This window comes from Lagenorhynchus albirostris, chromosome X (assembly GCF_949774975.1).
Source record: "Lagenorhynchus albirostris chromosome X, mLagAlb1.1, whole genome shotgun sequence".
Lineage (NCBI taxonomy): Eukaryota > Metazoa > Chordata > Mammalia > Artiodactyla > Delphinidae > Lagenorhynchus > Lagenorhynchus albirostris.
The window spans coordinates 29930960-29954869 of NC_083116.1; the positions used below are offsets into that span (position 1 = coordinate 29930960).

The 23910-nt window shown below is 36.3% G+C and overlaps 1 protein-coding gene across 1 annotated transcript in view; it reads right to left on the bottom strand.

Moving 5' to 3' along the window:
• Positions 1-269: 269 nt before the first annotated feature.
• Positions 270-23910, bottom strand: part of WDR44 (WD repeat domain 44) — an 80927-nt gene continuing 57286 nt past the window's right edge. Inside the window, exons 13-20 of the mRNA XM_060138142.1 lie at positions 20339-20452; positions 11795-11917; positions 8958-9149; positions 8650-8751; positions 8318-8433; positions 7332-7459; positions 4611-4745; positions 270-1378 (exon numbers count right to left, since the gene is read on the bottom strand). Coding sequence (XP_059994125.1) covers positions 1284-1378; positions 4611-4745; positions 7332-7459; positions 8318-8433; positions 8650-8751; positions 8958-9149; positions 11795-11917; positions 20339-20452 — 1005 coding nt within the window. The 3' untranslated portion in view covers positions 270-1283. The remainder of the gene's footprint in view (positions 1379-4610; positions 4746-7331; positions 7460-8317; positions 8434-8649; positions 8752-8957; positions 9150-11794; positions 11918-20338; positions 20453-23910) is intronic.

The window sequence follows — 23910 nt, forward strand, 5'->3', positions numbered from 1 at the left end:
TAAGGATGTGATCACGGCTCTCCAGCTTCTCACCTATATACTGAAAACAAATGCAGTAAAGAACATATAAGCATACAGATGAACTGTTAGCAGTGTTCATTTTAGAACTAGAATTAAAAACTTTTTTTCTTAAAGGTATGTAGCTAATGCATTATAATTTAGGGGTCCAAAATTTGATCTCTGCTTGCTAAAAATCAAATTATAAAACAAGATTTTGGTTTTTTTACATTTCTCAATTTACCGAAATCATCTGAAAATAAAGTCATATGTTTAACAAGTTTTGGCCACCAACTTTTAATAATACATATTTAATTTTCAGAAACATATGCTAACCATCAACAACATTATCAGGGTTCATCACCCCAGATGTTATTTCATTGGTACATTATATCAATATTTACAAAGGCTTTCAAATTCAACAACACAAAACAGCTTAATTTTTAAAACTACAATGCTTTAAAAAATGTAAACTGTCCATTTTTACATTATTGTAAAAAAAGAAGACTCACTCCTTAATGTGGCTTAATTTTTTTAAGTGAGCAAAGCCTGGTGCTCATGGATAAAGAATGAAAAGAATTCTTTACATAGGAAACATTGTGCTCCAGTGTGGCAAAAAAAAAAAAGAATATATATATATATATATATATATATATATATATATATATATATACACACACACACATACACACATACAAAAAAAGAATCTTAAGTCCACAATTTAGACCACACACAAAAAAAGTCCCCAAATTGAGAAATTTATAAAAACCATTTACACATGGTTGTTGACCTATTGAAAACCTATATAACATTTAAAAAATATTAACTCAGTCAAAAGATACCACTTCTCTTAAAAATGAAATTTTGTGCAAAAGAAATTATTTAAGCTAGAAACAAGACACTCCCCCTCAGTAAGAGGCCAAAAGAGCCACTGAAATAATTTAACTCTGTTAGATTTAGTGCATGTAACCAAAAGGCACACACATGTGATTAATATATTAATATATTTTCATGCAGAAACCTGTGCATGTTCACAATTATATAACACAAACATAACAAAACGTAAAGCCTAATGTTTGGCAATGTTATTCTAGCTACATTCCTTTCTAGTCTATCAGTCCCGGGTTTACTAGATCATTAACGTTGCCTCTCAAAAAATATATTATATTTGAACAACTTCCAATAAAAATTAAAAAAAGGATGTTGGCCTGAAACACTATAACTCTTTTTCAGTTCTGATACATATAGAAACTTACTGATATGTTTATTTTAAATGTCATTTCAAATTAAGATACATTTTTCCTTTTGTTAATAAACACTTTGATTGCTCCAGTGAAGTCAGCAGAGAGAAGAACTTCTGTGTTATCTGTCTTCATAATACCTTAAAAGCATAAAAGAAAGTTTTTAGTTGATTTTAAAAGAATATGAAGCCTGCTGCCACAACTGTCACATGCCCATGACCCTCTACCTTTGGGGTGGAAGAACCTCTCCCAGCCTTCAGTCTCTTTTTTCTGGCTTGCTCCTGTGATCCTTTCATCCTCCTGTACCTCTCCTCTCTGAGGCTCACTTCCACTTACCTTGTCTTAGCTGCTCTTTTCCTGGTAGCTAAGGAGAGATTATGGTCCGTTGGGGCCAGGATGCCTGGATTTACTCCCAGACAGCCAAGGCCTCTAAGTTGTCTAATTCTTCATTTCGCGACAAGAGGTAGCATGTTATGCAGCCCCAGGACTGGAATGTTGGCAGGATGGGATCAGCTAGGCAAGTCTTTTGCCAACAGGGTTCACTAATGAGGTTGACAGTAAGGTTTACTGTACAGCAGACATACTGGAACTGCCATGAAATGAAGCACAATGATCACTCTGTGAATGCTGAGAGATCCTTTTGCCTTTCCAGTCCATACTGAAGAACCATGTAGCTACTACGCTGAATGGCAAAAACGCTTACCACTTACATTTGCTGGTAAAAACATTTAATGAACAAAATTCAGTGTTAACTATTATGCATAGGCAAAAATTGTGGGCTTAAGAAGGACTGATTACTAAGGAAGAAAATAATCCAAACTTTAACTGGGAAGTTGTGTACGGGATGAGTTAGACAAAATGGTTTCACTTAGATTTGTTAAAAACATATGCTAAACTGCTGAACATTCCTAACCACACTTTTGGTATATCTCAAAGTAGTGCTATGCAGCAGAAGCAGCAGCAAACAACTGAGGGATATCAGAAAGGCTAGAGAAGAAAATAATTCATCATATATATATATATATATATATATATATATATATAGAAATGCCTTATAAGATACAATATAATGAAGATGATAATGTCTATTACATGCCAGGCATTTTGCTAGACACCTTACATGTGTTATCTTTAATTCTTCTCACAACCTTGGTTTGTCTTTTTTTTTTTAGTTGTCAGCTGTATCTTTTTTTTTTAATTGAAGTATAGTTGATTTAAAATAGTGTTAATTTCAGGTGTACAGCAAAGTGATTTGGAGATACTCCTAATTTATCCCTCCCCCCTTCCTCATTGGTAGCCATAAGTTTGTTTTCTATGTCTGTGAGTTTGTTTCTGTTTTGTAAATACGTTCATGTGTACTATTTTTTAGATTCCACATATAAGTGATATATTTGTCTTTCCCTGACTTACTTCACTTAATATGATAATCGCTAGGTCCATCCACATTGCTGCAAATGACATTATTTCATTCTTTTTTATGGTTGAGCAATATTCCTGTGTGTGTGTGTGTGTGTGTGTGTGTGTGTGTGTACACTGTAGTTTTGATTTGCATTTCTCTAATAATTAGCGATGTGGAGCATCTTTTCATGTGCCTGTTGGCCATCTGTAGGTCTTCTTTGGAGAAATGTCTATTGAGGTCTTCTGCCCATATCACAACCTTATAAACGAGGTATTATCACCATTTTAAACATGAGGAAAACTGAAGCTTAAGTTGCCAAATACGTCAGAATAAAGAGGAGGGCAATCAGATATATTTTATGATCTCATACCCCGAGTTTAAGAGTTTATTCTTAGAGTATATCTACACAGGTACAAAACAGCAAACACAAATCTGAGTATGATCCAAAGTTGTGCCTCTTTAAAAAGGACGCAGTGAAGTAATAACTGAACCATGTTAATATGGTGCAGTTTGAGAAGTTTAAAAAAGGTACTTTTCATTTTTCCTCAAATGGTTTAAAAAGCTAGAATTTTCTGTTCAATGTGTAGGGGAAATGTGCAGAGTGTAAAAAGGTATTGGGGGAAAAGAAAAGGAAAAAAAACCAACCAAATGACTTAATTTAGAAGAGAGAAGTAGGATTTGACTGTGAGAAAAAAAAAAAAGAAAATGAAAAGAAATTTCCAAACAGGCATTTAGTAAAGGTGTAATAATTCTGAGTTGGTTGAGTTTTAAATCTGGTAATAAAAGAAGTGCTAGGGACTTCGCTGGTGGCACAGTGGATAAGACTCCATGCTCCCAATGCAGAGGGTCTGCGTTCAATCCCTGGTCAGGGAACTAGATCCCACATGCCACAACTAAGGAGCCTGCCTGCCACAAGTAAGACTCAGCGCAACCAAATGAATAAATAAATAAATAAATATTTAAATTTAAAAAATAAAAGAAAGAAGTGCTAGACTGAAGTTCATCTTTGCTATCAAAATTTTTCTTCACAGACAGAAAAAATAGTGTATTTAGTACAGTGTATAGTGCAAATAATGCCGCAAGGGAAATTACTTGATATTAAATGAGAAAAATGCTTGAGAACTTTTTAGTATTCAAATACTTTTAGAAGCACTCTTACTACATTGTATCTATTGTTGTGACTTTATAACTCTCTACAAGGCCTGGTTATAGTCTCTAAAGTGAGAAAACACATTTAATAAAATATTCTGCAATAGATTTTAACAATACAAACTTGTTTTCATTAACAACTGGTCCAAGTTTCCATGGTTTTACCTTACTCTTAAGAATTAAGAGGGACCATTTTTATATAATTGGCACTCAATACTACTTGACGGTTTCTTTTTACTTCCTAATCTGAGCATTTTATATAATTGAAAGTACTATTCCTTCTCAAAGTATTTGCTGCAAAGGGCAAGAATTACTGGCTTGTAAATAGTTATCTATGAGAAGCTGTAAATTTGTGGCAATTAGAAAAGGACACTGCTTTCATTTTGGTTTAATTCACTTATTCAGTAAATGTTTATTAAGCACCTACTATATGCAGGCAAGCACTGTGCTAGGCACTGGCCCTACAACAATAAATAAAACACATAAAATCTTTGTCCTCACAGAGATTATAGTGCAGCAGAGACAGATAATTTATCTTGTATGTATTTATGTCTGGTTTGCATTTCTCTAAAGAGAATAGTTGTCCATAAAAAAAATTACCAACTTTCAAAAGTTTCAGTTTTAATTCCCAGGTGAATTTAAAAGAAGTAAAACTTGCAAGAACTATATTACCAAAATGTTCAGAAATGAACATCTGACAACCATTATGTTGCATAAAGGAAATATTCTTCATACTCATGAAGACCTCATAATACCCACAGGTCAATGAGGCTATTAAAGGCTGACTAGAGAAAACGAAGGACAAATAAAATATGAATACCTACCAGAGGGCATGTTATCCAAAACTTCAGCATCTTCACCTTTATCGTTCCCTTCTGATTTTTCAGACTGCACATCCAAAGACAACATCAAACTTGGGTTTGGAGCAAAGATGGCTGATGTAACAACTGCATTATGGGCTGGGGAAAAAAATTTACTTTAAGACAACTAATAAACTTGATTCTAAACATCAAGACAAAAAGCATAATACTTCAAAAAACATAATAGTGTATGTTATATGCAAGTACCTTTAAAAACTAACATATAAGTAACTAAGAACTATTTAAAACCCAAAAATATTTTCTTAAAAGAAACCAAATCCATCATAGTAGGGGATTTTAACACCCCACTTTCACCAGTGGACAAATCATCCAAAATGAAAATAAATAAGGAAACACAAGCTTTAAATGATACATTAAACAAGATGGACTTCATTGATATTTATAGGACATTCCATCCAAAAACAACAGAATTCACTTTCTTCTCAACTGCTCATGGAACATTTTCCAGGATAGACCATATCTTGGGTCACAAATCAAACCTTGGTAAATTTAAGAAAATTGAAATCGTATCAAGTATCTTTTCCGACCACAATGCTATGAGACTAGATATCAATTACAGGAAAAAATCTGTAAAAAATACAAACCCATGGAAGCTAAACAATACACTACTTAATAACCAAGAGGTCACAGAAGAAACCAAAGAGGAAATCAAAAAATAACTACAAACAAATGACAAGGAAAACACGATGACCCAAAACCTATGGGATGCAGCAAAAGCAGTTCTAAGAGGGAAGTTTAGAGCAATACAATACTACCAAAAGAAACAAGAAATATCTCAAATAAACAATCTAACCTTACACCTAAAGCAATTAGAGAAAGAAGAACAAAAAACTCCCGAAGTTAGCAGAAGAAAAGAAATCATAAAGATCAGAGCAGAAAGAAATGAAAAAGAACTGAAGAAAACAACAGCAAAGATCAATAAAACTAAACCCTGGTTCTCTGAGAAGCCAAACAAAACTGATAAACCCTTAGCCAAACTCATCAAGAAAGAAAAGGAGAAGACTCAAATCAACAGAATTAGAAATGAAAAAGGAGAAGTAACAACTGACACTGGAGAAATACAAAGGATCATGAGAGATTACTACAAGCAACTCTATGCCAATAAAATGGACAACCTGGAAGAAATGGACAAATTCTTAGAAAAGCACAACCTTCCGAGACTGAACCAGGAAGAAACAGAAAATATAAACAGACCAATCACAAGCACTGAAATTGAGACTGTGATTAAAAATCTTCCAACAAACAAAAGCCCAGGACCAGATGGCTTCACAGGCGAATTCTATCAAACATTTAAAGAAGAGCTAACACATAACGTTCTCAAACTCTTCCAAAATAGAGCAGAGGGAGGAACACTCCCAAACTCATTCTACGAGGCCACCATCACCCTAATACAAAAACCAGACAAAGATGACACAAAGAAAGAAAACTACAGGCCAATATCACTGATGAACATAGATGCAAAAACCCTCAACAAAATACTAGCAAACAGAATCCAATAGCACATTAAAAGGATCATATACCATGATCAAGTGGGGTTTATCCCAGGAATGCAAGGATTCTTCAATATACACAAATCAATCAATGTGATACACCATATTAACTGAAGGAGAAAAACCATATGATCATCTCAATAAATGCAGAAAAATCTTTCGACAAAATTCAACACCCACTTATGATAAAAACCCTCCAGAAAGTAGGCATAGAGGGAACTTACCTCAACATAATAAAGGCCATATGTGACAAACCCACAGGCAACATCGTTCTCAATGGTGAAAAACTGAAACCATTTACTCTAAGATCAGGAACAACACAAGGTTGTCCACTGTCACCACTATTATTCAACATAGTTTTGGAAGTTTTAGCCATGGCAATCAGAGAAGAAAAAGAAATAAAAGGAATCCAAATTGGAAAAGAAGAAGTAAAGCTGTCACTGTCTGCAGATGACATGATACTATACATAGAGAATCCTAAAGACTACCAGAAAACTACTAGAGCTAATCAATGAATTTGGTAAAGTAGCAGGATACAAAATTAATGCACAGAAATCTCTGGCATTCTTATACACTAATGATGAGAAATCTGAAAGAGAAATTAAGGAAACACTCCCATTTACCACTGCAACAAAAAGAATAAAATGCCTAGGAATAAACCTACCTAAGGAGACAAAAGATCTGTATGCAGAAAACTATAAGACACTGATGAAAGAAATTAAAGATGATACAAAACAGATGGAGAGATATACCATGTTCTTGGTTGGAAGAATCGACATTGTGAAAATGACTATACTACCCAAAGCAATCTACAGATTCAGTGCAATCCCTATCAAACCACCAGTGGAACATATGTATATGTATAACTGATTCACTTTGTTATAAAGCAGAAAGTAACACACCATTGTAAAGCAATTATACTCCAATAAAGATGTTAAAAAAAAAACCCCACCAAAACCACACACAAGTTCTGAGATTCCATGACTTCTCAAATTTTAGACAAGTATATGTTCTTCCTTGGTACAGAAAAATCAAACAAAGCCAATACAATGCGAAAGCAGTTAAAACTGCCAAACTATCTCTCTGAAATAAAGCCTATACAAATTTACTTATAATACATCTCCATTTTAACTTTATTCACTTATAAGACACATAAAAGTATGCATTTACTTACCTTTAATACCTTCCCAAAAGTCATTACGATCTCTCCTCACTGAAGTAAACTTGCTTAAGTCATGATAAGTACTCCAGATATAAACATACTTATCTTCTGAGCCACTAACGAGGTAACTAAAATCATGGCTACATTTAGGGAAGAAAGAAAAAAAAAATCAAAGTTGTGGGTTTTTTTAGGTTTCCCTCTATCAGAGCTTCCTAGTTCGAAACACCTAAGAAAACAGCCAAGAGAACTTGTTGAAATACAGACTCCTAGTCTCACTCCAGAGGTCCTGAACGTGTAGGTTTGACATGGGTGGCCAGTGGCATTAGTATTTTCATCGAAGCTCTAGGTAACTGCTGCTGGGTTAACCCACACTGGGATGAGTGCCTACTTAAGAGATAAAAGAGAGAAGCAGAATGCTTTACCAATTAAATTACTGGGTAATTCAAGAAGAAAGGAGAACTGGTAAGAAAAGAGCTGAAATAAGGAGGGCTATAAAGGAAGAAAAGGTAGGTATTTCAGGAGAGCCTGCAGATCCCAAACTAACAGTTCAAATAATAATGATATGCAAAGGTGTAAGTACAGGACACTGTACTTTAGGGTCTCGAAATGCTTTATTAGCTTCTGTACCTAAAAGGATCAAGACCATGGGTGGGGTGGGCGGTGGTGGGGTAAATCTCCTCTTAGAAAGCATACATGAAAGTACAAAAGCACAAATTCTGGAGCTGGGTCTTCTAATCCTGGTTCTGCAACTACCAGTGTGACTTTAGGCAAATTACTTAATTTTCTGGGTGTTGGTTTCTTCATCCACAGAGCAGGGGCAATTCAAACTCTACCAAACAGCTGGATAATGTAAGTAGGACTGATAATATGAGACACCAGTTGTAAAACTGCAAAGTAACTAACAGCACCATATAAACATAAGCCATAGATCAATGGAAAAATGGGAGTAGGGGAGAAATGTTCTGATCCCTTTTGGGAATTCCTCATTGTCAATTTACCTGAAACTTGCTTTGATCTGGCTGCTGCTGTTGACATAACCCTTATACTTCATGGACAGTGACAAATCTCTAAGATCGTATAGTCTGATTCTGGAGTCATTTGAAGTTACCAGTATCTAAAAACAAATCAAAGGAAAAGTTAAAAATACCATCTTTTAATCTGTGCTAAGGTACAACCAAAAAAGGGTGTTAGACACATACAGAATATATCTCAAAACTAGAAAAAGCAATATTCCATAGGAAAGGAAATATATTCTTAGCTAAGATATGAAGAACTTACTTTCAGGAGTCTATATATAGTGTGGAGACAGATGGTTTTGAATACCTAGTACCTTATTTTCTCCAGGTAAAGGTTCAATGCCAGTAATTTTTCTTCCAACCTTGTTGCGCCCTCTGGTAGATCGGACATGTATCTGTGTGTGGTATTTCAAATGCTAAAAAAAAAAAATCACAATTTAAAAAGATCAGAATTAGAAAGAAACTCAAAGATCATCTGAGCCAACTCACAGACAAACATGGTATTATTTGTCCCAATTTACAGATAAGGCAGTTAAAGCCCAGACAGGATACACCAACTTATTCCAAACCACAAAAGTATCTATGTATTCAAGTATGTAATTTATACAAGACAGTCATTTACCTCTGTATCATAGAAAATACACCTGCCATCATATGTCCCAATCACTGCATATTTGCCATTCTGACAGAAATTTGCAGCTGTGATCAATTTTGTTTGACCATCTACTTCATTCCACAAAGCCACTTTTTTGTCAGGTATGTTCCAAAGGCGGAGCTTTCCATCCAATGACCCACTTAGAAAATACCTGTCATCCTAAAAATGTGATGAAAGAGGAAGGTTTCATTTTATCACATGAAGAAAAACTCATTAGCAAATCAATACATTAAGTCTATTAGAAATAATGTTAAAATATATAGATTTCATTTTAAAAGTATTAAAGTAAGCATTATTTCAGTCACTAAAAATAACAACAATTAGAAACCTCAGTATTCATTTTGGAGGAATGACATTCTAATCACTTTATCATACCCTTAAACTGCTTTTCCCAAGGTATAGATGTTAATAGATAATGTGTTTGAGTATACATTGTGTAGAAGGGTTCTGTGGTCAAATAAGTTTGAGAAATTCTGGGTTACACAAAGTTAAACAGGATTCTCAGTTAACACGCACTCTGAATCTTTAACGGGCGACTTTTTTGGGGGTCAGGTAGGGATATCTAGCAGGGCTAGCAATTCAAGGAACATGCTTTGGGAAATACTATCCTAAAATGGTACATTTGCCCATACCTTCCTTGGGATACATGTAACAGATGGATAAAAGAGTAACTAATGCCAGTTAGCCCACAGAACCAGTCAAGTTTTGGAACTCTGATACCCTGTCAGCAGAGAATTGCTTCACTATTTAAATTCTCAATCTCAAACCAGGGGTTCTCAGCTGGGGGCAGCCTGGCCCCACAGGAGACATCTAGCAATGTCTGGAGACAGTTTGGAATTGTCACAATTTAGAGGGTGGGGCGCTACTGACATCTAGTGGGTAGAGGCCAGGAATGCTGCTAAACAGCCTACAATGCACAGGACAGCCTTTCCTCTCTCTACGAAAAAGAATTATCCAACCCCAAATGCCATTAGTGCCAAGGTTTAGAAACCCTGTTCTAAACTAAACCAAGCCTACCATGAAGCTGCTCTAATTTCTGGTAACATAAGAATTAAAAAGAAAATAAAATAATTGGGATGCCAAAACAAGAAACAGATTTTCTTCTCCACTCAAGATTATTATTCTTACCCACTTCTCAAGCCCGTCAAGGATAACCTTCATAGAATAGGCATTTTTATGGCTATGGTACAGTAGGCTCAACTCAATGTCTACCAGCAGAAGTGCTGAACAAATAAAAATACTTCATCTTGGTCTTACAACTCAGAATTTTATTTACATACATATATACATGTGTGTACATGTGTGTGTATCTCCATTTTGCTATTTCTTTTATGACTCTGCTTCGTTTCTTCTAGGTAACATTATTTGATAGAGTCATATTTCCTAGGAAAATGTCAACACCACCCCACTCTTCCCTAGCCCCTCTCATAAATTCTCCAGGTCAGTAGAATTTTTAGAAATAAGGCTTTTCAGCTTCCAAAATAAAACCAAATAAAAGTATAGGAAAATTATTGACTAAACAGAAACCTTAATAATAAAGTACTACATAGATAACTATTACCACCTAATACCCCTCTCTTTCCATCTTGATACATTATAGTTAAAATAGAGGTGGGGGGATTTTGCTCACAGGTGCTGACAGGGGTAAAATCTACCCTTTTGTTGCACCCTTAGGTGACAGGATGGGGATATTATTTAGAAAGAAGCCTCGAAAGCTTGATGGTCAAAACTGATACAGTATTAACATAGATTAAGCATTTTCAATTTTCAAAAGTGCTTAATAAAATCTTCTCTAAGGGTTCAGAATTATTACTGCCTATGTTATAAGCCTGCCCAGGGAGGGAAATTATATTGAGAGAAAAAAGTCATTCTTCTCTCTTAATTTGGGGAAGGAGAGAAAGAAATGTCAATATAATTGAAAGGTTGCATTAAAAAGACAATGGGTACTAAACACATAGAGATGAGGACATGATTGGAAATGTAATCATACACAAATGTAGTGGAGGGAAAGTCAACGAGGGTCAGCTCAAGCCCTCCACTTATTCCAACCTAGCTAGTGAAGCAGTGCCAACACGTGACATCCCTTGTGCTTACAGCTGCAAAGAATTAAAACTACTCTAGCCTCATGCATTTGGTGGCTCTATCCTATAAGGGCGTAAGATAGCTCTGGAGTCCATGATGGTAGATTTTTCTCCTTTAGTTGAAATCATATGAAATTCTTTCTAGAGGAAAGATATTAAAGGATTTTCTACATTGAAAATGAGTATGAAGGGATCTCAAGATTAACAATGTTTTCAGACCTGAAATAGGAATTCAGTCTATCTTGTAATGAATTTTGGTCTTTGCCTCTTTCAATCTTTTCCTCTTTGTCTCTTCCCTTCCTGACCCTCCTACAACTATTCCTGCCTATATGCTTCCCTTTCTCATTTATTTACCTGCCGTCTTTTCTTCTTCCACTGTCTCCAACCTCTCTCCTCTTTAATAAGATATTTTATTTCTTTATTTATACCCTGCAGGTCTTATTAAAGATTTGGGATGACTTTTCACTGTCATATTTAGACTATAATATTTCCAGCTCTTCTAATGAAGATTAGCACAATATTTATTTCCTTTCTTATTTTTATTTTTTATTTTTTTTATTTTTTTTTTCCTTTCTTATTTTTAAAGCAGAATGAAACACTAAATCAAGTTGCTCTTAACTATTGGATATTAATAATTTTTTTCCTGTAGTCCAATTACCCTCCAGAGAAACCTGGTTCCCTCACCTTCCTCATAGTATAACAAAAAAACATGTAAATACTTACTCTTGGATGGAAAGCTATGGCAGTGACAAAATCTATATGCTGAAAACAGCAAAGGCATTCTCTTCTGGAAATGTGCCATAGCCTGACTGTTTTATCCATTGAAGAAGAAAGCAGAAAGTAGTTCTACGGAGAAATTGACATTGATTATTTTATCACCATATAAAAAAAATACTTACTCCATAAAAGTGAACTTTTAGTTTTAGGTATCTCAAGAGTTTTGTCATTACTATTGTTATACGCAGCATCATAAAGTACAAAGATATCCAATTCACTTGGACAATCCCATTTTTTTCCCAAATAGTTAAATACCATATTTCTTTGATTCTAAGACTTTTTCACATTACCTATTCTGAAATGAGGATGAATCTTATGACTTCTGTTGAAAGAAATCTGCCAGATGCCGACAGAGGACTAAAGTGTGCCTTGGTTGTTGGAGCCTGCGTGTACTAGAAGTTAGCTATGAATCTATTCATTTGATCATCACTTCAGTTATTTTCACATTGATAACACTGGTGAATTTTAACTCACATGAATTCCCTAACTGTCACTTAAAATGTCTTCAAAAAGATTATCCTATAATGCAGCATGGAAATGAAAAGTTATTGTGCACCTGTCACACCTTAGGCAAGCAAATTAGAGAATAGAAATTGTCAAATGTCTCAGAATAGAATTTTCAAAGCTAGAAGAGGGTAGTGTAACTGATTTAGGCATTATGATGGCCCATCACCCATAAACCAAACATCTATCTGTCAAAAGCTTCCAGATGGATACATAAGGGGATAGGATTCCCAGGTGCTCGGCCCTACCAGGCGCCGGACGTGCCACTGTGCAGGGGCGCGAGACCAGATTTTGTATGTCACTCCCTCTCGCGAGAACACCGGAATCACAACTAAATGCTGAACAATCATCAACAGGAAGACGCTGGAACTCACCAAAAAAGATACCCCACATCCAAAGACAAAGGAGAAGCCACAATGAGACAGTAGGAGGGGTGCAATCACAATAAAATCAGGGGCTTCCCTGGTGGTGCAGTGGTTGGGAGTCCGCCTGCCAATGCGGGGAATGAGGGTTCATGACCCGGTCCGGGAGGATCCCACATGCCGTGGAGTGGCTTGGCCCGTGAGCCATGGCCGCTGAGCCTGCGGGGGGCCCGCAGCAGTGAGAGGCCCGTGAACCGCAAAGCAAACAAACAAAAAACCAAAAAAACCCCAATAAAATCAAATCCCATAACTGCTGGGTGCGTGACTCACAAACTGGAGAACTCTTATACCACAGAAGTCCACCCACTGGAGTGAAGGTTCTGAGCCCCATGTCAGGCTTCTGAAGCTGGGGGTCCGGCAATGGGAGGAGGATTTCCTAGAGAATCAGACTTTGAAAGCTAGCGGGATTTGATTGCAGGACTTTGACAGGACTGGGACAGAGACTCCACTCTTGGAGGGCACACACAAAGTAGTGTGCACATCAGGATCCAGGGGAAGGAGCAGAGACCCCATAGGAGACTGAACCAGACCTACCTGCTAGTGTTGGAGGGTCACCTGCAAAGGCAGGGGGTGGCTGTGTCTCACCGTGAGGACAAGGACACTGGCAGCAGAAGTTCTGGGAAGTCCTCCTTGGCGTGAGCCCTCCCAGAGTCTGCCATTAGCCCCACCAAAGACCCCAGTGTTGGGTCGCCTCAGGCCAAACAACCAACAGGGAGGGAACCCAGCCCCACCCATCAACAGACAAGCCTATTAAAGTTTTACTGAGCTCTGCCCACCAGAGCAACAGTCAGCTCTACCCACCACCAGTCCCTCCCATCAGGAAACTTGCACAAGCCTCTCAGATAACCTAACCCACCAGAGGGCAGACAGCAGAAGCAAGAAGAACTACAATCGTGCAGCCTGTGGAACAAAAAACACATTCACAGAAAGATAGACAAGACGAAAAGGCAGAGGGCTATGAACCAGATGAAGGAACAAGATAAAACCCCAGAAAAACAACTAAATGAAGTGGAGATAGGCAACCTTCCAGAAAAAGAATTCAGAATAATGATAGCGAAGATGATCCAGGACCTCAGAAAAAGAATGGAGGCAAAGATGGAGAAGATGCAAGAAATGTTTAAGAAAGACCTAGAAAAATTAAAGAACAAACAAACAGAGATGAACAATACAATAAGTGAAATGAAAACTACACTAGAAGGAATCAATAGCAGAATAACTGAGGCAGAAGAATGGATAAGTGACCTGGAAGACAGAATAGTAGAATTCACTGCTGCGAAAAAGAACAAAGAAAAAAGAATGAAAAGAAATGAAGACAGTCTAAGAGACCTCTGGGACAACATTAAACACAACAACATTCGTATTAAACGGGTCCCAGAAGGAGAAGAGAGAGAGAAAGGACCCGAGAAAATAAATGAAGAGATTATAGTCGAAAACTTCTCTAACATGGGAAAGGAAATAGCCACCCAAGTCCAGGAAGCACAGAGAGTCCCAGGCAGGATAAACCCAAGGAGAAACACGCCAAGACACATAGTAATCAAACAGGCAAAAATCAAAGACAAAGAAAAATTATTGAAAGCAGCAAGGGAAAAACGACAAACAACATACAAGGGAACTCCCATAAGGTAAACAGCTGATTTTTCTGCAGAAACTCTACAAGCCAGAAGGAGGTGGCATGACATATTTAAAGTGATGAAAGGGAAAAACCTACAACCAAGATTACTCTACCTGGCAAGGATCTCATTAAGACTCGATGAAGAAATCAAAAGCTTTACAGATAAGCAAAAGCTAAGAGAATTCAGCACCACCAAATCAGCTCTATAACAAATGCTAAAGGAACTTCTCTAAGTGGGAAACACAAGAGAAGAAAAGGACCTACAAAAACAAACCCATAACAATTAAGAAAATGGTCATAGGAACATACATATCGATAATCACCTTAAACGTGAATGGATTAAATGCTCCAACCAAAAGACTCAGGCTCGCTGAATGGATACAAAAACAAGACCCATATATATGCTGTCTACAAGAGACCCACTTCAGACCTAGGGACACATACAGACTGAAAGTAAGGGGATGGAAAAAAATATTTCATACAAATGGAAATTAAAAGAAAGCTGGAGTAGCAATACTCACATCAGATAAAATAGACTTTAAAATAAAGAATGTTACAAAAGACAAGGAAGGACACTACATAATGGTCAACAGATCAATCCAAGAAGAAGATATAACAATTATAAAAATACATGGGGCTTCCCTGGTGGCGCAGTGGTTGAGAGTCCACCTGCCGATGCAGGGGACACGGGTTCGTGCCCTGGTCCGGGAAGATACCACATGCCGCAGAGCGGCTAGGCCCGTGAGCCATGGCCGCTGAGCCTGCACATCCGGAGCCTGTGCTCTGCAATGGGAGAGGCCACAAGAGTGAAAGGCCTGCGTACTGCAAAAAAAAAACAAAAACAAACAAACATGCACCCAACATAGGAGCACCTCAATACATAAGGCAACTGCTAACAGCTATAAAAGAGGAAATCGACAGTAACACAATAATAGTGGGGGACTTTAACACCTCACTTACACCAATGGACAGATCATCCAAACATTCCTTCCAAAAACAGCAGATTACACTTTCTTCTCAAGTGTGCATGGAACATTCTCCAGGATTGATCACATCGCAGGTCACAAATCAAGCCTCACTAAATTTAAGAAAACTGAAATCATACCAAGCATCTTTTCTGACCACCATGATATGAGACTAGAAATCAATTACAGGGAAAAAAGCGTAATAAAGACAAACACATGGAGGCTAAACAACACGTTACTAAATAACCAAGAGATCACTGAAGAAATCAAAGAGGAAATAAAAAAATACCTAGAGACAAATGACAATGAAAACACAACGATCCAAAACCTATGGGATGCAGCAAAAGCAGTTCTAAGAGGGAAGTTTATAGCAATACAATCCTACCTCAAGAAACAACAAACATCTCAAATAAACAATCTAACCTTACACCTAAATGAACTAGAGAAAGAAGAACAAACAAAACCCAAAGTTAGTAGAAGGAAAGAAATCATAAAGATCAGAGAAGAGATAGATGAAATAGAAATGAAGAAAACAATAGGAAAGATCAATAAAATGAAAAGCTGGTTCTTTGAGAAGATAAACAAAATTGATAAACCATTAGCCAGACTCATCAAGAAAAAGAGGGAGAGGACTCAAATCATTAAAATTAGAAATGAAAAAGGAGAAGTTACAACGGACACCACAGAAATACAAAGCATCCTAAGAGACTACTACAAGCAACTCTGTGCCAATAAAATGGACAACCTGGAAGAAATGGACAAATTCTTAGAAAGGTATAACCTTCCAAGATTGAACCAGGAAGAAATAGAAAATATGAACAGACCAATCACAAGCACTGAAATTGAAACCATGATTAAAAATCTTCCAACAAACAAAAGCCCAGGACCAGATGGCTTCACAGGCAAATTCTATCAAACATTTAGAGAAGAGTTAACAGCCATTCTTCTCAAACTCTTCCAAAAAGTTGCAGAGGAAGGAACACTCCCAAACTCATTCTATGAGGCCACCATCACCCTGATAACAAAACCAGACAGAGATACTACAAAAAAAGAAAATTACAGACCAATATCACTGATGAATATAGATGCAAAAATCCTCAACAAAATACTAGCAAACAGAATCCAACAACACATTAAAAGGATCATATACCATGACCAAGTGGGATTTATCCCAGGGATGGAAGGATTCTTCAATATACGCAAACCAATCAATGTGATACACCATATTAACAAATTGAAGAATAAAAACCATATGATCATCTCAACAGATGCAGAAAAAGCTTGTGACAAAATTCAACACCCATTTATGATAAAAACTCTCCAGAAAGTGGGCATACAGGGAACCTACCTCAACATAATAAAGGCCATATACGATAAACCCACAGCAAACATCATTCTCAATGGTGAAAAACTGAAACCATTTCCTCTAAGATCGGGAACAAGACAAGGATGTCCACTCTCACCACTATTATTCAACATAGTTTTGGAAGTCCTAGCCACGGCAATCAGAGAAGAAAAAGAAATAAAAGGAATACAAATTGGAAAAGAAGAAGTAAAACTGTCACTGTTTGCAGATGACATGATACTATACGTAGAGAATCCTAAAGATGCCACCAGAAAACTACTAGAGCTAATCAATGAATTTGGTAAAGTAGCAGGATACAAAATTAATGCACAGAAATCTCTGGCATTCCTATACACTAATGATGAAAAATCTAAAAGAGAAATTAAGGAAATACTCCCATTTACCATTGCAACAAAAAGAATAAAATACCTAGGAATAAACCTACCTAAGGAGACAAAAGACCTGTATGCAGAAAGCTATAAGACACTGATGAAAGAAATTAAAGATGTTACCAACAGATGGAGAGATATACCATGTTCTTGGATTGGAAGAATCAATATTGTGAAAATGACTATACTACCCAAAGCAATCTACAGATTCAGTGCAATACCTATCAAATTACCAATGGCATTTTTCACAGAACTAGAAAAAAAATTTTCACCATTTGTGTGGAAACATAAAAGACCTCAAATAGCCAAAGCAATCTTGAGAAAGAAAACGGAGCTGGAGGAATCAGGCTCCCGGACTTCAGACTATACTACAAAGCTACAGTCATCAAGACAGTATGGTACTGGCACAAAAAAAGAAATATGGATCAATGAAACAGAATAGAAAGCCCAGAGAGAAACCCACGCACATATGGTCACCTTATGTTGGATAAAGGATGCAAGAATACACAGTGGAGAAAAGAAAGCCTCTTCAATAAGTGGTGCTGGGAAAACTGGACATCTACATGTAAAAGAATGAAATTAGAACACTCCCTAATACCATACAAAAAAATAAACTCAAAATGGATTAAAGACCTAAATGTAAGGCCAGACAGTATAAAACTCTTAGAGGAAAACATAGGAAGAACACTCTTTGACATAAATCACAGCAAGATCTTTTTTGATCCACCTCCTAGAGAAATGAAAATTAAAACAAAACTAAAGAAATGGAACCTAATGAAACTTAAAAGATTTTGCACAGCAAAGGAAAGTATAAGCAAGACGAAAAGACAACCCTCAGAATGGGAGAAAATATTTGCAAACGAATCAACAAAGGATTAATCTCCAAAATATATAAACAGCTCACGCAGCTCAATATTAAAAAAGCAAACAACCCAATCCAAAAATAAATACTTATTAAATAAATGAAATTAAATAGCGTTCTTGAACCAAGCATGATCTTACAAGTCAAAAAAATTAGATTCAGATCTAAGTTCTACCCATAACTAGTTTTGTGATCTTGGATGGGTCAGAGGCCAGTCTTCTAATCCACAGTATGGAATATCAACTACCTCACAGCATTGTTATTTTCAGTATTAACAAGGTAATTCTTATTACGTGGCACAAAATAAGTCTTCAACAAACAGAAAACCCACTATAAACATCAACTGTGCTAGATACTCAAGAGAAACAACAGTGAAGTAAGAGCTGATCCCTACTCTTGAGGGGCTTAGAATCTTGTTGCCAATAAGATGTAGAAATGTACATAGATAAACACTTAAGTAAAAAAGAAAGTTTAAGAAAAGAGCACAGAGACAGATGAAGGCATTAAGAACAAAAACTGAGGTTTCCTGGAGAAGAAATTCTGCCTTAAGACTCCAGCATGAATGTACAACAAGGTGACTAGAGTTAACAACGCTGTATTATACACTTGCAAGTTGCTAAGAGAGTAGATCTTAAATGTTCTCACCACAAAAAAAAGGTAACTATTTATGGTGATGAATGTGTTAATTACCCTTATTGTAGTAATCATTTCCCAATATGTAAGTATATCAAATCATCACTGTGTACACCTTAAACTTACACAATGTTTTAATTACATCTCGATAAAGCTGGGAAAAAACCCCAAAAAAACTGAGTTTTCAATGCCTGCCCTACAAATTTCAAATTTGCCTGCCCCCACAACTGTGTGAGCCAATTCCTTAAAATAAACCTCCTATGTATGTATTTCCTGTTGGTTCTGTTACTCTGGAGAACACTGACTGATACAGTCATCAATGGAGGATTAATATCTTCAGTTGGTGTTACATTTTACAAAAAATATTGGTTTGCTTTAAGAAAGTAAAATGAGTGCAGGGTTCCCAATAAGGTGCTTTGTACTTTTTATTCTAGATGAATACGATTATCAGATTAAGGACACTTTAAATTTCCATCTTCCGACAACTCAGATTTCACACAGGGTGGGGAGAGAGTATAAAGATACAACTGGGGCTCAATTTAAAACCAGACTACCAGGTGAGGCCCAAGCTTGTTCCAGGAGGTTAGAGAAAAACGTTATGAAATGCATCCATAATATCTAAACAAATGTGATACGAGCATAATTCAAAAATGGAGTGATTCAAAGCTGGAGCTCAGGGAAAGGCTGACTTGCCAATATATACCAGTGATATCTTTGTGATATAGTTAAAATATATGGGCGTCACTGGTATCCTTGCTAGTATTTTGTTAACTCAGATGACTTTTCTCAATTTAAAGCTTTTAAATATTACTTTCCCCCACAAATTCTTAATATATTTTAGATTTTGATTACTGACAAATGTTAATACAAAGAAAGTATAAGGAATCATACAAAAATTCCAAAAACTGCTTCATGCTTTGCTTCATGCTTCAAACACCTTAAATAAAATTAAAAATACCTCTTAAAAATTTTGCAAACTTCTAAGATATTTGATCGGTGGCAAAATAGCCCCTCTACTTCTAAAATTTTGCTCTAAGGAAAAAAAAATTACAAAATGAAGACTTACCATTGATCTGCAGAATATAATTATTAAACCTAAATTAATAATTTCATGAATGTAGCAGATTATCCCCAAAACAGTCTTGATTAGATAGGTCAGACTTCACCTTTGTAGCTGAAGTCATATCCATTTTGCTGAGGATAGTTACTTTGCAAAACTATTTTATAAAAGAAGCAAATACAAGTATATAGACAGATCCAGATAGAAGCTGTTAAGTAATATAAACATTTTATTAGCCTAATCTGACATTTCTCTTTTTTAACTTTGATTAATTTGTAACTCCCACAAAGTATATACAGACATTCAAACACCTGACTGTGACAATCATACAAATAAAACATTTGCTTTTATCCTAAAATAGTTACATAGAATACAAAATTCAAATAAGAATTTCTTACTTTAGGACTTCTATGATGGTGCAGTGGTTAAGAAACCACCTGCCAATGCAGGGGACGTGTGTTCGATCCCTGGTCCGGGAAGATCCCACATGCCGCGGAGCAACTAAGCCTGTGTGCCACAACTACTAAGTCCACATGCTGCAACTACTGAAGCCTGTGCGCCTAGAGCCTGTGCTCTGCAACAAGAGAGGCCCATGCACCACAACGAAGAGTAGCCCCTGCTCGCCGCAACTAGAGAAAGCCCGTGCACAGAAACAAAGACCCAACGCAGCCAAAAAAAAAAAAAAAAGGATTACTTACTTTAGACCATGAAAGATCAAGGAGATCAGCAGTATGTCCTTTATATTTGCAAAACGGCCGTTGTCGAAATGGTGCATTTTTATCATCTGGGTCTTCATCAGCTCCACTGCATACCTATTTAGACATGAAAACAAATGTTAAAACTAGAAAAACAAAAGCTTCATACTCTTCGCACCCCATTTATTCTCTCATTTTATACGATGCCTGATTGAAATCTTGATCCACTAAAAGCTGACTCCCCTTTATGCTGAATCTACTACTTATTACTTCCTCACCTCCTTGTCCTAATAAACCAGGATCATCCCTGAAGACATCGTGCTACCACAATCTTTCCCTCCCTAACAGAGCCCCCACTTTGTCCTTTTTGAGCATCTCTTCCTTTAGGAGAGGTGGGAGCCAGCACCAGGGGGTGATCACGATTGGTCTAAGCTAATTAAGATGAGCTCACTCCCCTTTCCAGTGATGACTGGTTTAGGCATGGGCATATGTTATAATTTTCATCAAACAGACATGAGGGCAAGTCCATCTGGGGGATGAGGTGATAGGGGAGGCTTCTAGAAAGATTTCCTCACTCTTAAAAAGGGGTATACTAAAGGGACCTTCCTCTTTCCTGCTTCTGAACATTGTTGTCTGCATGTGACACCTAAGACAGTAGTAGTCATCTTACTACCATGAGGGCACCAAGCCCAGGAGAACAACAGATAAAGAACAGCAAAGCAAGAGGACGGAAGGACCTTGTGTTCCTGATGACACTACTGAGCTGCTGAATTAAGCAACCCTAGAGCCGCCTTACCTCCAGACTGGCTTCCTCATTGTTAAGCCATTTTCAGTTGGATTTCTATTATTTGAAGTCAAAAGCATCCTGACAGGTAGAGGTAGGTAGAAAATAATGCCATACACATGTGCCGTGCATTTAGTTTACAACATGCTTTTGTATTCATTATCTGAATGAATCCTAACGACCCTGTGAGGTAGGTATTACCATTATGAGGATGAAGAAATTAAGCAAAAAACCTGAGAATCAAAGAGGTCAAAATAACATATTAAAAGTCACGCAGCCACCTGTAAACAGCAGAACCAAAGCAAAGGTACAAGTAATCTAACTAAGTCCAGAGGTTGTTCCTCAAATGTTTTAGAGGATGTCACTTGAGCAGAAATATGGAATGTTAGCTAAGCCTTGCATATTTAGGGAAGGGTAGGTAGGATGATGAGGATGGAGAAAAACGTATATGGAGATAAACCAGGGGATTAGGGTAGAAAGGTACTTTGAGACCAGATCATAAAGAGCCTTGGATTTGTGGCTTAAAAATTCAGACATTCTAAGGTGATGGAGAGCCAACACAGGTTTCTGAAAAGGAAAAGTAACACAATCTGACTGGGGCTTTAGAAAGAGAATGCTGGGCAATAATGTAAAAGATGGTTTGGAAAGAGAGTCGGGGCAGGAAAAGCAGTCAGTAAGTTTAAGTAAGAATAACGAGGGCTTAAATAGGACAGTGGCCATGGGGATAGATAAAAACTACCCCTGCTATCTGTTAACAACTTTACAGTTTATAAAAAATCTTCACATTCTCTGTGGAGGTAGACCAGCAACACAGATGCCCTGACCCTTTGCCAAACACTCCTCATCCTAGATGATTACAGCTACTTCCCCTAATTTTACTGCTAGATTAGTGAGCACTGCTGGAAGACAAAACTAAACAGGCTTCTTGCCCTGTTACATAAAATTCAACTTTTTGTTTAATAATAATTTTCATTTTATTAATTCCTCAGCATATTTCCCCTAGCTGTGATCCCAGATCTTTTTTTTCCTCCTTAATCATCCACTTTCTTTTCATTGTACTCTACATATTTTCAAAATACTTAAATAATGTATTTTTGATTATAAAGTAATATACATGCTCAGTATAGACAATTCAGAAAACATAGAAAGTAGAAAAACTAAAATTAAAACCACCTATAATCTGCTAAAATTTTGGCCACCTTCAATCTTTCATTTTTTAAAAACATAATTGAAATCACATTGTACACATGATTCAGTATCTTCCTTTTTATTTTACACGAGCACTTTCTGTATTTCACTCTTTGGAAACATTTACTAGCTGCATATGGATGCACCATAATTTAATCATTTCCAATTTGTTGGTAATTTAGACATTTCCAATTTTTTGCTAAATAGCAATTCAACAAACATCCTGGAGCATGAACCTTTATCCCTATTTTATTATTTGTTTATCCTAATAGAAGGGTCAAAGGCTTAAACCATAGACTTTTATAGTATCTTCTGTTGTTTGTCTTAATAAAATCAGATAAATTTATTAAAGAAAATTTTAGAAATACAGAGAAGTATAAAGAATCAAATAAAAAAAATGAGCTAAAACCCTACCAGCTAGTGATAACTACTAGTTATAATTTAGTGTATTTCTTTAAAATTTTAAAATCTATATTTATAGATATTTTTAGTCAAGATTAGGATAATATTATATCCATTTTTTTATTCTGCTATTTTCACTTTACAATTTATTTAGAATATTTTAAATGTGATCAAGTAGTCTTTGAAAAGAATTTAAGGACTGCATAGTATTATACTGTATGGATTATACCATAGTTTTTATTTTCCAACTATTAAAAATTCAGGGCTTCCCTGGTGGCGCAGTGGTTGGGAGTCCGCCTGCCGATGCGGGGGACGTGGGTTCGTGCCCCGGTCCGGGAGGATCCCACATGCCGCGGAGCGGCTGCGCCCGTGGGCCATGGCCGCTGGGTCTGCGCGTCCGGAGCCTGGGCTCCGCAGTGGGAGAGGCCACGGCGGTGGGAGGCCCGCGTACCGCAAAAAAAAAAAAAAAAAAAAATTCAGTTTGTTTAAATTTTAGCTACTGTGAGAACATTAATATGAAAATCCTCTTACATCTTTGGGCATACATGATCATTTCTTTGTGATAGATTTTTAAAGGTAGAATTACCAAGTGAAATGTTATATATTTTATCTATATCTCTCTAGATATCTATATGTAGAGAGAGATTTATATCTCTATGTAAATATAATGTATATATAAAACTTTATTATGAACATTTCAAATATACACAGAAGTAGACAGTATAATGAAACCCATGCATCCATCATCTGTTTTAATGATTATCAACATTTTATTCACCTTGTTTTTCAATCCTCCCACTTTTATGTATTTGCTTATTTTTGCTGGAGCAGTTAAAGCAAAATCTAAACATCATTCATTTTATCAGTAAATATTCTACATGTATCTCTAACTAGTAATCTTTTAAATTTAACTACCATTACATTATCATACCTAAAAAAATACCATCTGTATCATCAAATATCAAATCCATATCCAAATATCCAGATTATCTAAAAACGTCATTTAAAGTTGGATTGCTTCGAAAACTTGTAAGTCTTTTGATATTTATTAACACTTACTATATACCAGATATGGTATGCTACTTGAAATACCAAAATAAATATTTCTTATCTGTTTATAATCTATTCTCAGTATTTAAAAGCCAGAATAAAATATGTCAGATTGTCATTCTCTGTTCAAAAACCCTCCATTGGCTTCTTT